Source organism: Zootoca vivipara, chromosome 3 (genome assembly GCF_965207765.1).
Source record: "Zootoca vivipara chromosome 3, rZooViv2.hap1.1, whole genome shotgun sequence".
Lineage (NCBI taxonomy): Eukaryota > Metazoa > Chordata > Lepidosauria > Squamata > Lacertidae > Zootoca > Zootoca vivipara.
In genome coordinates, this window is record NC_142586.1 from 80,050,530 (window position 1) to 80,063,032 (window position 12,503).

At 46.3% G+C, this 12,503-nt stretch overlaps 1 protein-coding gene across 1 annotated transcript; it reads left to right on the top strand.

The window, feature by feature from the left end:
* Window positions 1–3,452: 3,452 nt before the first annotated feature.
* Window positions 3,453–8,339, top strand: LOC148686319 (uncharacterized). Its single transcript, XM_088666542.1, has 2 exons — window positions 3,453–5,489; window positions 6,391–8,339. Exons 1-2 carry the CDS (start codon window positions 4,626–4,628, stop codon window positions 6,427–6,429), a joined length of 903 nt encoding a protein of 300 aa, XP_088522668.1. The 5' UTR covers window positions 3,453–4,625; the 3' UTR covers window positions 6,430–8,339.
* The last annotated feature ends 4,164 nt before the right edge of the window (window positions 8,340–12,503 follow it).

A 12,503-nucleotide genomic window follows, 5' to 3' on the forward strand; every position in this document is an offset into this window, starting at 1 on the left:
GTTTCTGCGGTGCCCCCCTTCCCTTGATGCCCGAAGCACGTGCTTGTTTTGCTTAACGGTTAATCTAGCCCTAGTCTTATGACTTATGTGGCCAGTCATTTTTGTGGAAGTGAGTATCAACTTGGAATGCTAGTTTTAGGCAGAATCGAGCTGGGAATGTAGCATGATAGGTAAAGCACACCATGGCTCCATTGAATTATAATCAGATACAGTGCATAGTTAAACAATGGAGCTTGCTCTCCCAGGAGACAGTAATAGCCACTAACTTGGTTGACTTTAAAAGATTAGACAAATTCATGGAGGATAGGTCTACCAGTGGCTACTAGCCAGATGGCTATGCTCTGTCTCCCTGGTTGGAGGCAGTATACGTCTGAATACCAGTTGCTAGAAACTGCAGGAATGGGGAGTGCTCATGTGCTTGGGTCCTGCTTGCAGGCTTCCCACAGGCATCTGGCTGGCTACTATGAGACCATGATGCTGGACTAGATGGGTCATGGACTGGATCTAGCAGGCTCTTCTTACCGGTATGTTCTTAATACTGCTGGCAAGAAGGGTAACGAGAGACTATCTACTCCATAACACTGCTGATTAATCCACACCATTCAGAATCTACACTGTGCCATGAGTGCAGGAAGCAAGATGTTAAAGGTGCCTCTAGGACAAAAATGTAGCAAATACACATGCAGATACCATTAGTTAAGGAGAAAGCAGTGGTAACCCACACCCTAAAATGAGGACCACCCAATCTACCCTGGCAAAACAGTATTCCCAATTCCAAATATGGTAATTGGATCTGCATGTAAAATTAAAACAAATCTATTCAATTTCCCAAGAAAACTACTATTTGGGCATAGCTGCCAAGTTATCCCTTTTTTTAAGGGAAATTCCCTTATGCTGAATAGGCTTCCTTGCGAGAAAAGAGAAAACTTGGCAGCTATGTATTTGGGTTTGACCCACATCCTAGGGCTCATCCCACACTTTTGCCCCACATTTTCTAGGCACAGGTCCACACTTTCTCAGTCGGTGTCCAAGTGCTTTTTTTTTTTGGTCCCATCGCTTTCCCCAGGAAAATCCACTCTCTACTGCTGAATCAAAGCAAATGGCAATTCAGGTTTTCCATGGATTGCCAATTATTCTGATTCAACAGCAGAGAGTGGGTTTTCACCAGGAAAATGCCAGGCCAAAGACAAAAGCTGTTGGAAATGGCCTGCAAAGCCCAGACCTGTGCCTAGAAATGCAGAGCAATGGTAAGTGTGGATGAGCTCCCATAAACAGCCCAATGTGCTATGGCTTCCCCAGTATATGTATTTGCAGGAAAACACAACTGACCGCCGCTTTCACAGGAAGACAGTGTACACATTTTTCTTTCTTTCATGGAGATAGTCTCCAAGCAGGGAAAATAAAATAAAATCTTGAGCTGGAATTGCTTAGTGATAAATGTCACTGCAAATTAATTCCTTGTTTTGGACCAAAACAATTTGTAGTTTGGTAGTTGTTATGCATACAAGAGATTCTGGAAGCAGAGTGATTGTAAAAACAGGAGGAGGAACAGCCTAGGTCTCTGAATGCAGTTGATTCTTAGGGCATTCACATTCTCTGGAAATCATGATTGCATTCCAGAAGGGAACTGCACGTATATAGCCAAGGATCACTTCTGCAACAGAACCATTTACTTTGAACAACATTTACTTGAAGCTACTCCTCCAAACCATCTCGCACCTATTTGCCCTGCAATGGAAAGCTGTTCAGGAAGCAGCATGTCAACTTGCACTATTATTTGCAAAGGGGCAATAACACTGCACCTGGGTAAAGTCCAAGAATTTAATGTGCCAGGATGTTTGTACAGTAACGTATTTTTCATTTAAGTTCACTCTGAATGTGAAAAGAAAAACCAAGTTTCCTTTTGGGCAAGCTACAAATTTCCTCCTCCTTCCATCTCTGTGGAAACAAAAAGGAAGATAATATCACTGAAAACCAAAGTCTCAGGAGATCAATGGCAATATAATGAGATTCTAAAACTGGGTTTATAGTCTGCCAAGAAAATTTTCAAGCTGTGCTCTAGGTATTCAGTTTAATATCCCTCTGTGAGAGTTCCCCACCCCCATAATCAGAACTAACCACATTTATTTGGACTCACATTTAATAATTTCAAAAATTAAAAGAATGTAGATGAAATCCAGATTAGAATTTTCTCATTTTGAAAAGCAGTGGAACATACTTCCCACTCAGATAAACAATAACAACTTTTACGTACAATCTCTGTACTTTAAGCCAGTCGTCCAACACTGCTTGGTCAACAATTAGTAACACACACACACACACCCCGCCCCCGTTACCTTCTAAGCCATATCCCAATGCAATTTCCTTTAGGAGACTCAGGTGTTCTCATGCTCAGGGTTTGTTATAACTGAGGATGATAAAGAATTTTTCACCAGATCAAATCTGGATGGAACCCTGGTGAATTTTTGTCTTCCCCCCACAGTGCCCAGTTTGACTTGTTTCACAAGCACAGCTTAGATTTCCAGGTGCCAGATAACATTTTTATGAGTCAACATCACTCTTGGTCTGATCACTAAACTGCTTTCCTCTTCCTCTTTGCTTGCTTGGTCTGGGCTGTGTGTTGTTGTTGTTGTTGTTGTTTAGTCGTTTAGTCGTGTCCGACTCTTCATGACCCCATGGACCATAGCACGCCAGGCACTCCTGTCTTGCACTGCCTCCCGCAGTTTGGTCAAACTCATGTTCGTAGCTTCGAGAACACTGTCCAACCATCTTGTCCTCTGTCGTCCCCTTCTCCTAGTGCCCTCAATCTTTCCGAACATCAGGGTCTTTTCCAAGGATTCTTCTCTTCTCATGAGGTGGCCAAAGTATTGGAGCCTCAGCTTCACGATCTGTCCTTCCAGGGAGCACTCAGGGCTGATTTCCTTAAGAATGGATAGGTTTGATCTTCTTGCAGTCCATGGGACTCTCAAGAGTCTCCTCCAGCACCATAATTCAAAAGCATCAATTCTTCGGCGATCAGCTTTCTTTATGGTCCAGCTCTCACTTCCATACATCACTACTGGGAAAACCATAGCTTTAACTATACGGACCTTTGTCGGCAAGGTGATGTCTCTGCTTTTTAAGATGCTGTCTAGGTTTGCCATTGCTTTTCTCCCAAGAAGCAGGCGTCTTTTAATTTCGTGACTGCTGTCACCATCTGCAGTGATCAAGGAGCCCAAGAAAGTAAAATCTCTCACTGCCTCCATTTCTTCCCCTTCTATTTGCCAGGAGGTGATGGGGCCAGTGGCCATGATCTTGGTTTTTTTGATGTTGAGCTTCAGACCATATTTTGCACTCTCCTCTTTCACCCTCATTAAAAGGTTCTTTAATTCCTCCTCGCTTTCTGCCATCAAGGTTGTGTCATCTGCATATCTGAGGTTGTTGATATTTCTTTTTTTCTTTCTTTTAAGAATATTTTTATTAATTGTTTTATAACATAAAGAACACAAAATATCAAAAACACAAAAAATACAAAAATACATCAATACAGACAAAACAAAACAAAAACATATCATCTTCAATCCATTTTTTAAAATCATTGTCTTTTTGGCTTCCCCAATTCCCCACTAACTGATTTTCTTTTTAAACACATCTGTAGCAGTTTCTGTTTCATCTTTTTTACTTTCATCATATACTCCCTTTAATTCTTCTTATACTCATCTTTCTACTATATACCAATTTTTCCACATTTTAAATTCCTCTTTTCTCCCTATTGCCTTAACTTCTGTATTTCTCTAGATATTCAAACTTTCTAATTTCAGAAATAATTCCCTAAATATATCTTAAATTTCCTCCAATCTTTTTCAACTCTATCACTTGTTTGATCTGGTTGTTGATATTTCTTCCGGCAATCTTAATTCCGGCTTGGGATTCATCTAGTCCAGCCTTTCGCATGATGAATTCTGCATATAAGTTAAATAAGCAGGGAGACAATATACAACCTTGTCGTACTCCTTTCCCAATTTTGAACCAATCAGTTGTTCCATATCCAGTTCTAACTGTAGCTTCTTGTCCCACATAGAGATTTCTCAGGAGACAGATGAGGTGATCAGGCACTCCCATTTCTTTATGAACTTGCCATATGTTATGTACTGAGCTGAATCCTAGAACAATAGGATTCAGAATCAGCGGGAGCTACCCAATCCAACTCCAGGTGGAAGTGAATCCGCAACCTGATTGGCCTGCTGGAGCAGCCAATCAGGCGGCTGGCAGAAGTGAATCTGCTACCTGATTGGCCTGTAGGAGCAGCCAATCAGGCTGCAGGCAAAAGTCAATCCACAATATAATTGGCCCACAGGTGTAGCCCTGAAGTAGCCAATCACGCAAGGCCCATTGTGTAAATAATGTATATAAGCAGATGGTTTTGGGAAAAGAGCCATTCGTCTTCTCTTCTCCTCCTTGATGACTATGAGCTGAATAAAGAGCATGAAATTCACTCTTGACTCCGAGTATATTTCACTGGCGACGAAGGTGGGATCCTGCTGAGCTGACCGCCACCACGCACTGCACCGCAGCACCGCCACCTGCTGCACCGCTGCATCGCACCGTGCATCCAGGCTTCAGCTCCAGGACCCAAGGAACCCAGAATGGCAACCGACAGCAGCTTCTCGCCATTCAAACCAGCATCAGGAGACTGGGAAGGGTACGCCGCCCGTTTCAACTTCCTCCTGCAAGCGAAAGAAGTCACCAACGATGCCATGAAGAGGGCGACATTCTTCAGCGTCTGTGGAGAGGAGACGTTTGAAATCGCCCGGGCTCTCCTTGCACCTAGAGATGTCGCTACCGTCTCTTACAAAACAATAATGGAACGGCTGAAGGAGCACTTCTCACCACAGCCCTCGGTGGTAGCTTGCCGAAATGCCTTCTACGCAAAACGGCAAGCCCCGGGGGAAACCATAACTGGGTTTGTGACCTCCCTCCGCCAAGCCGCCCGGTTATGCAACTTCTCAGAATTGGAGAACATGCTTCGTGACCGCCTCGTCGGTGGCCTGAGGGACGAGATGTTGCAACGACGCCTCTACGCCAAAAAAGACCTCACGTTCCAGATTGCTCTGGAGGAAGCCCTGGCAACCGAAGCCGCCGAGAGGTCAACGCAAGAGGCACGACCGGCTCCGCCATCCCAACCGAGGGTCTACCACGAAGACCTCACCGACGAATCCGAATCTGACAGGGAGGAAGTACACCGAGTACAGCGGCGCACTCAAGCAGCATACACACCACAGCAGCCTCGACGAGAAGGAGGGAACTGTGCAAGCTGCGGGGAGAACCACGAGAGGAGGACCTGTCGTTTCCGCAACGCAGAGTGCAGGCAGTGCAGAAAATTGGGACACATCGCCCGGGTGTGTCGGGCTCGACTCACCCGTCGACAAGCATCAGATGACCAACCCAGGAGCCCCAGGTCACACGGCACCATGCACCAAGGCAACTCGACGGAGATCACGGACTACCAGGTATTCCAGTTGCCCCATCCCAGCACAGAGAAAATTTATATAGAGGTACAGATAGAGGGAGCCCCATGCCGCATGGAGCTGGACACGGGTTCAACTCTATCCATAATCTCGGCCCGAACATTAAGGGAATTGTGCCCTAATGGGGGTCCCAAACTAAGGCCGGCCCCATTCACCCTCCGGGACTTCCAGAAACGTAAGGTCCCTACTATGGGGGTGGGGACCTTCAGGGTGCAATATCGAGGGCGAAAGCAACAATTGGACTTGCTGGTAGTTAAGGGCCCCTACGTTAGCTTACTGGGACTGGCATGGTTTGGACCTCTGGGGCTAGCCGTTACCGGGGTGAACCGCACTAGCTTACAAGTGGACGTGGACGCCATATGCAAAGAGTTTCCAGGGGTTTTCGATGGGGCATTGGGACGATATACAGGACCCCCCATTGCCCTACAGCTAGACCCCGCTGTACGACCCATCAGGCACAAGGCCCGCCGGGTCCCGTTTGCCCTGAAACCCCGCATAGACGAGGAATTGGACCGGCTCGTGGAGCAAGGAGTGCTGGAGCCGGTGCCCAACGCCCCCTGGGAAACTCCAATTGTCACACCCGTCAAGCCTAACGGTTCGGTCCGCATCTGTGCAGACTACAAATGCACCATAAACAAGGCTCTCACGGCCCATGCATACCCAGTGCCAGTGGTCAGCCATGTCCTCGCCACCCGGGCTGGGTCAAAAATCTTTGGCAAACTGGACTTGGCCCAAGCGTATCAACAGTTGCCTGTGGACGAAGCCACAGCAGAGGCTCAGACGATTGTGACGCACAGAGGGGCATTCAGAGTAAAGCGGCTGCAATTTGGCGTTAGCGTGGCACCAGGCATATTCCAGAATCTAATGGACTCTCTCCTTAAAGGGATTCCTGGTGTCACCCCCTTCTTCGATGATGTACTGATCGCCGGGCCCACACCAGAGGAATTTGAGGACCGCCTCCGCTCCGTCCTGCACCGTTTCCAGACGGCGGGCCTCAAGGTGAAGCGGGAAAAGTGTTTACTGGGAGTGCCGCAGGTGGACTTTCTGGGATTTAAGGTGGACGCAGAAGGGGTCCATCCAACCGGTGACAAGGTACGGGCCATTTGTGAGGCCCCAGCGCCCAAGAGCAAGCCCGAACTTCAGTCATTCTTGGGACTATTGAACTTTTACCATGCCTTCCTTCCCCATAAGGCAGCGGTAGCGGAGCCCCTACACAGACTCCTAGATAAAAGGGCCCCTTGGGTGTGGGGCCAGCGACAAAGGGCCGCATTCCAGGCAGTCAAGGACTTGCTCGTCTCGAACTCGGTCTTGGCACACTTCGACGAGAGGTTGCCAGTGGTGCTGGCATGCGACGCCTCTCCCTATGGCATCGGCGCTGTCCTGGGACACCAACTCCCGGATGGAAGAGAGGTGCCGGTGGCATACTTCTCCCAGACGCTTGCTGCAGCCGAACGAAACTACTCACAGATTGACAAGGAGGGTCTGGCAATCGTGAAGGGCGTAAAAAAATTCCATGATTTCTTGTACGGGCGGCCCTTTACCATAGTGACTGACCACAAGCCGTTGCTTGGCCTGTTTGCCCCTGAGAAGCAGACCCCCCAAGTGTTGTCTCCACGTGTCCTCAGGTGGTCAATTTTCCTTGCCGGCTACCAGTATGCACTAATCCACCGCCCTGGGAAGGCGATGGGCCACGCAGACGCCCTCAGCAGGCTACCACTACCAGAAACAGGCCCCGACCCAGCGCCTGCGCAAGAGGTTATGACCCTGGAGCTGCTTCCCGACCGACCCATTCAGGCACAAGAAGTTGCGCACCATTCCACAAAAGATAGGGTCATCTCCCGGGTCCTGGACTGGGTGTGGCGAGGATGGCCCAGCAGCAGCCCCGGGCCAGAATTCGCTGGCTACACAAACCGCAAACATGAACTGTCGGCCCACAAGGGGTGCCTGTTATGGGGAAGCAGGGTTGTTGTTCCCCAGCCCCTCCGCAAAAGGGTCCTCACAGCCCTACACGAGACACACCCAGGGGTAGTGAGGATGAAGGCCCTTGCCAGGAGTTATGTGTGGTGGCCGGGGATTGACAGAGAGATAGAGGCCTGGGTCCAACACTGCCAGACCTGCCAAGAATCCCGCCCGGATCCCCCAAGGGCCCCAGTCCAGCCCTGGGAGTCCGCCCGACATCCATGGTCACGCTTGCACGTGGACTTCGCTGGCCCCTTCCAGGGAAAAACATTCTTCATAGTGGTGGATTCCTACACCAAATGGCTGGAGGTCGCACTGGTACCGTCCACTTCTACGGCGGCAGCCATCCGGGTACTACGTAAGCTGTTTGCGACCCACGGGCTCCCTGACACCCTCGTCTCGGACAATGGAACCGCATTCACGTCAGAGGAGTTCCAGACCTTCACAGCGCAGAACGCCATCCGCCACATCCGCTCAGCACCATTCCACCCTGCCACCAATGGCCAAGCGGAGCGCATGGTGCGGACCACCAAGGACAGCCTCCGCCGCATGACACAAGGGGACTGGGAATACCGCCTTGCCGCATTTCTTCTAGCACAGCACAGCACCCCAAGCACAACGACGGGCCGGAGCCCAGCTGAATTACTAATGGGCCGGCGCCTTGCAACTAGACTGGACCGACTTCACCCCGACAGAGCTCAGGATGAGGTAGTGGTGGGGAAAGGCAGGAACCCCCGGACATTTGTGGCCCAGGACCCAGTGTATGCAAAGAATTTTGGGGCAGGCCCAGCATGGGTACCCGCCACAGTCACCAAGGTGACCGGTCCCGTGTCGTACGAGGTACTAACGGAAGGGGGGCAATGTTGGCGCCGCCACTGCGACCAGATACGGCGACGATTCCCAGGAGGAACCTGTGGTCGACACAGTCAAAGGCTTTTGCATAGTCAATGAAGCAGAAGTAGACGTTTTTCTGGAACTCTCTAGCTTTCTCCATAATCCAGCGCATGTTTGCTATTTGGTCTCTGGTTCCTCTGCCCTTTCGAAATCCAGCTTGCACTTCTGGGAGTTCTCGGTCCACATACTGCCTAAGCCTGCCTTGTAGAATTTTAAGCATAACCTTGCTAGCGTGTGAAATGAGTGCAATTGTGCGGTAGTTGGAGCATTCTTTGGCACTGCCCTTCTTTGGAATTGGGATGTAGACTGATCTTCTCCAATCCTCTGGCCATTGCTGAGTTTTCCAAACTTGCTGGCATATTGGGTGTAGCACCTTAACAGCATCATCTTTTAAAATTTTAAATAGTTCAGCTGGAATATCATCACTTCCACTGGCCTTGTTATTAGCAGTGCTTTCTAAGGCCCATTTGACTTCACTCTCCAAGATGTCTGGCTCAAGGTCAGCAACCACTCTACCTGGGGTGTACGAGACCTCCATATCTTTCTGGTATAATTCCTCTGTGTATTCTTGCCACCTCTTCTTGATGTCTTCTGCTTCTGTTAGGTCCTTACCACTTTTGTCCTTGATTATGGGCTGTGTAGAGTAGACTGAATGATGGGCAGATGACCCAAAGAAGGCAGAACCAGATACCAAAAGACATGTGAGCCTCAAATGTGCTATGAAACCTTTTACTAGAGAAGAACTTTGCTAGGCCTGATGACAAATTATGAACACAATGTGTAACTTTATTAGAAGCAGTAGTCATTTCCTATTTCCTGCATGGGCTGTTTCACAGCTTGTTTTCAGATTCATCTCTCTTTTTTGTGGGATCTGTCTAGATCACCCAACCTTTTGGCAGAAATTTAGAGCAGAGAGCTTTTGAGGATCTGCCAAGACCAAACAATCAACTCCATCTTAAGAGAATCATGCCTACAACCCCTTTTATCAGATGTGGCCCCAGTAATCATTGCTTTGTTACCTTATAAGGCTGGGCAACTGCAATACGCTTTACAGGGCATGCCTTCTACAATGCAAATTTAAACTGGCTACAAAACCTATTTAATTTTCACAGAACTTTAAGAATGCCAATTCTCTTACGGTGCTGCAAAAGTGGTAATTAGAAGCACTGATGAGCAGAAGGCCATCATTATTCTTAATGGAATGAGGAGCATTTTTCAAGTACTATAATATACAGAAATTGCTTTTTTTTAAAAAAAGGTAGTAGGTTTTATTGGAACCACAAACATTTCAAAGTGGGTGTCTCAAGTTTCCATGTATTATATCTCCATAGTAATGTCTGCTCTGGAAGTCGCACAGCAAAGTTGGCAAGCATATGCTCTGAAGCTTGCATATTTCCCCTGTTAAAGTACATAAACTGGAAGTGTGAGGCACTCATGCATCTGCTTGCTGATATTTCTAGTAACAGCAACAAAGAGACAACCACGGTGATGTTGGCGAAACAATGAAAAGGTAAACCACCGTGAGGTGCAAATATTTAAATGTATAAACAACCTTAACATACGTTCTTATCTCATCCGAAGGGTGGCCAGCTTCTTGCCCGTTTCACAGGAATGGTTTCCTCAGGGTGCGGACTCAAAGGTTCATGTGTGAAGGCTTAACAAGACTAACGAAGCTCACAATTCTCAAAGAAGCTGGCCACCCGTCGGATGAGATAAGAACGTATGGGAAGAGATAAGAATGCATGATACATCATAGCACTTTATTGTCGGACTTTATTGCACTTTATACTGGACTTTTAAGACTTCGAATATGAGACTTTGCACACATTTTTGAATCTCCTTGTATATGCGAAGGTTGTTTATACATTTAAATATTTGCACCTTTCGGTATTTCTAGTAAAGCAAAGTGTGTCAATAAAATTATTTGCAAGAGAACCCGTCATACAACTTAAGTTCTCTGATTTCCCTAGCTGGAAACGAAGGAATTTGTATTATAGAGATGAATTGTTCTTTGATTATTTGCAAGCTCAAGGTGACACCAAGTACAGAATACCGTCTTTAGACAAGGGAAAGTACCTGGAAAAAAGATTACATTCATGCCTCTTTATCTGCAATACCGTACTTTTACCCTCCGGGCACAATTTAAGGTTCTTCTCCTTTAACCTATAACATCATTACTGACTGAAACTCAACATTCACTAACTTACACCATATCAGTATGAATTCAGGAACCTATTTTCTTAAGGTTTTATAAGCTGTGCAGCAGCTGAAAACAACTACGGGTAGATCATGTAGAGAGGAATTCTTGGTGGCTGCTCCAGGAAGATCAAAGCCCAATATGTCTTTTGGGGGCATTGTTAATCTTTCCTTTTTGGAAGGAAAGATTTTTACAGGCTGTGGTTAAGCCGTTAGATGGCTGGGTGTTTTGGCACCTAATATGTATTACATGTTTGAACTGAATTTAGAAGACCATAATTTATTTTGCAGTGTATTTTATATTAACGGGACATGTTATATTGTTGTTTTTTTATAATCTGTGTTTCTGGGTTGGATTGAACTATCGATACATATATATAAATAAAAATTAAGGGGAAGTAAAGTTTTATGTACATGTGTATGTTTAGGGAAGGTGATATAACACCTGTGATATAACATCTGCTTTGAATGCATAAGGCCCCAGGTTCAATACCCAACATCTCCAAGTAGTGTTGGGAAAGAGTCTTTCATAGAATTGTAGAGTTGGAAGAGGCCCCAAGGGTCATCTAGTCCAACCCCCTGCAATGCAGGAATCTCAGCTAAAGCATCCATGACAGATGGCCATCCAACCTCTGCTTAAAAACCTCCAAGGAAGGGGAGTCCACAACTTCCCAAGGGAGACCATTCCACTGACAAACAGGTCTTACTGTAAGAAAGTTTTTCCATATGTTTAGTTGGAATCTCCTTTATTGTAACTTGAAGCCATTGGTTCGAGCCTACCTTCCAGGGCAAGAGAAAACAACTTGCTCCATCTTCAATGCGACAGCCCTTGAGATATTTGGAGATGGCTATCCTATTTCCCCGGAAACCCTGAAGAGCCACTGCCAGTCGGTGTAGACAATGCTAAGCTATATCAACCAATTTGGAATAAGGCAGCTTCCTATTTGAAATCTGTTTTTATGTCTGTAAGGTGTATTTGTGCATGTGTGCTTGTGCTTAAGGTTTGCACTTGGCATACATACATTATGTGAAAATATTCATCAAAAATGCCTTGGTCTAAGTAAGGTCTGTAACATATTTCATATTTGCAATCCATTTACATTTGATACTAGGCTATCATCAGTGCCAAATGTAACATATTTTGAAAAACGAGCCTTTAATAAAACTGTCAAAAGTGTAGTGTTAAGTCCAAGTGACTGCCAACAGAAACTTCTGAAAGGATGTCATTGGAAGGAAAGAAACAATGCTGGGTTTAGAAGTATTCATGGTACTTGTAAAAGTTTCTAACATTATTTATGGATTTCCTATCCACTGACTAGCTAGATTGCCAACAACTGTTCTCGTTGTTCTTTAACATTCAGTTAAAACCATTGTTACTCCTCTTAAATTGACAGGCCATTTCCTTTGTTTGTCATTTGAAGGGGGCGGCGGGGGGGGGGACTTGGAAAAAATCTGAAATATATCCATAGAGACAAGAATGTTTATAGAATCGCATGTGTCAAAGCCTTGATTCAGCATTAACTACATTACTCTTGCGAATGCCTTTTCATAAAGCGTGCCTCCAATAAACACAGAGAAGGTGTTTTAAAATTCCCCATCAGTACTGTTCCCCTGCCATATCTTTTGTTGAGCTACGTTTGCCCATAGTACAAGCCAAAAACACATTAGAAAGCAGCAGTTAGACCTTTGTTAAAGAGACCTACTTGAGAGAACCATTGTCATTTCTAAACTGCTGTTCCTGAGCAAGATTCCTGAGCCCATTGCATGAAAATTGTGTAAGGGCACAATCAGGCCCAGCTGCAGGTTTGAGAAAGTTCTTGGTGGGCCCTGAAAACCTTACCTGGTGACAGCAGGTGGGCAGCACTGCAAAACAATACCAAGTTCCTGGGTCTAAACACTATTTTGATTTCCTATAATGTCCACACACACCCCAGTAGTGTCCTTCTG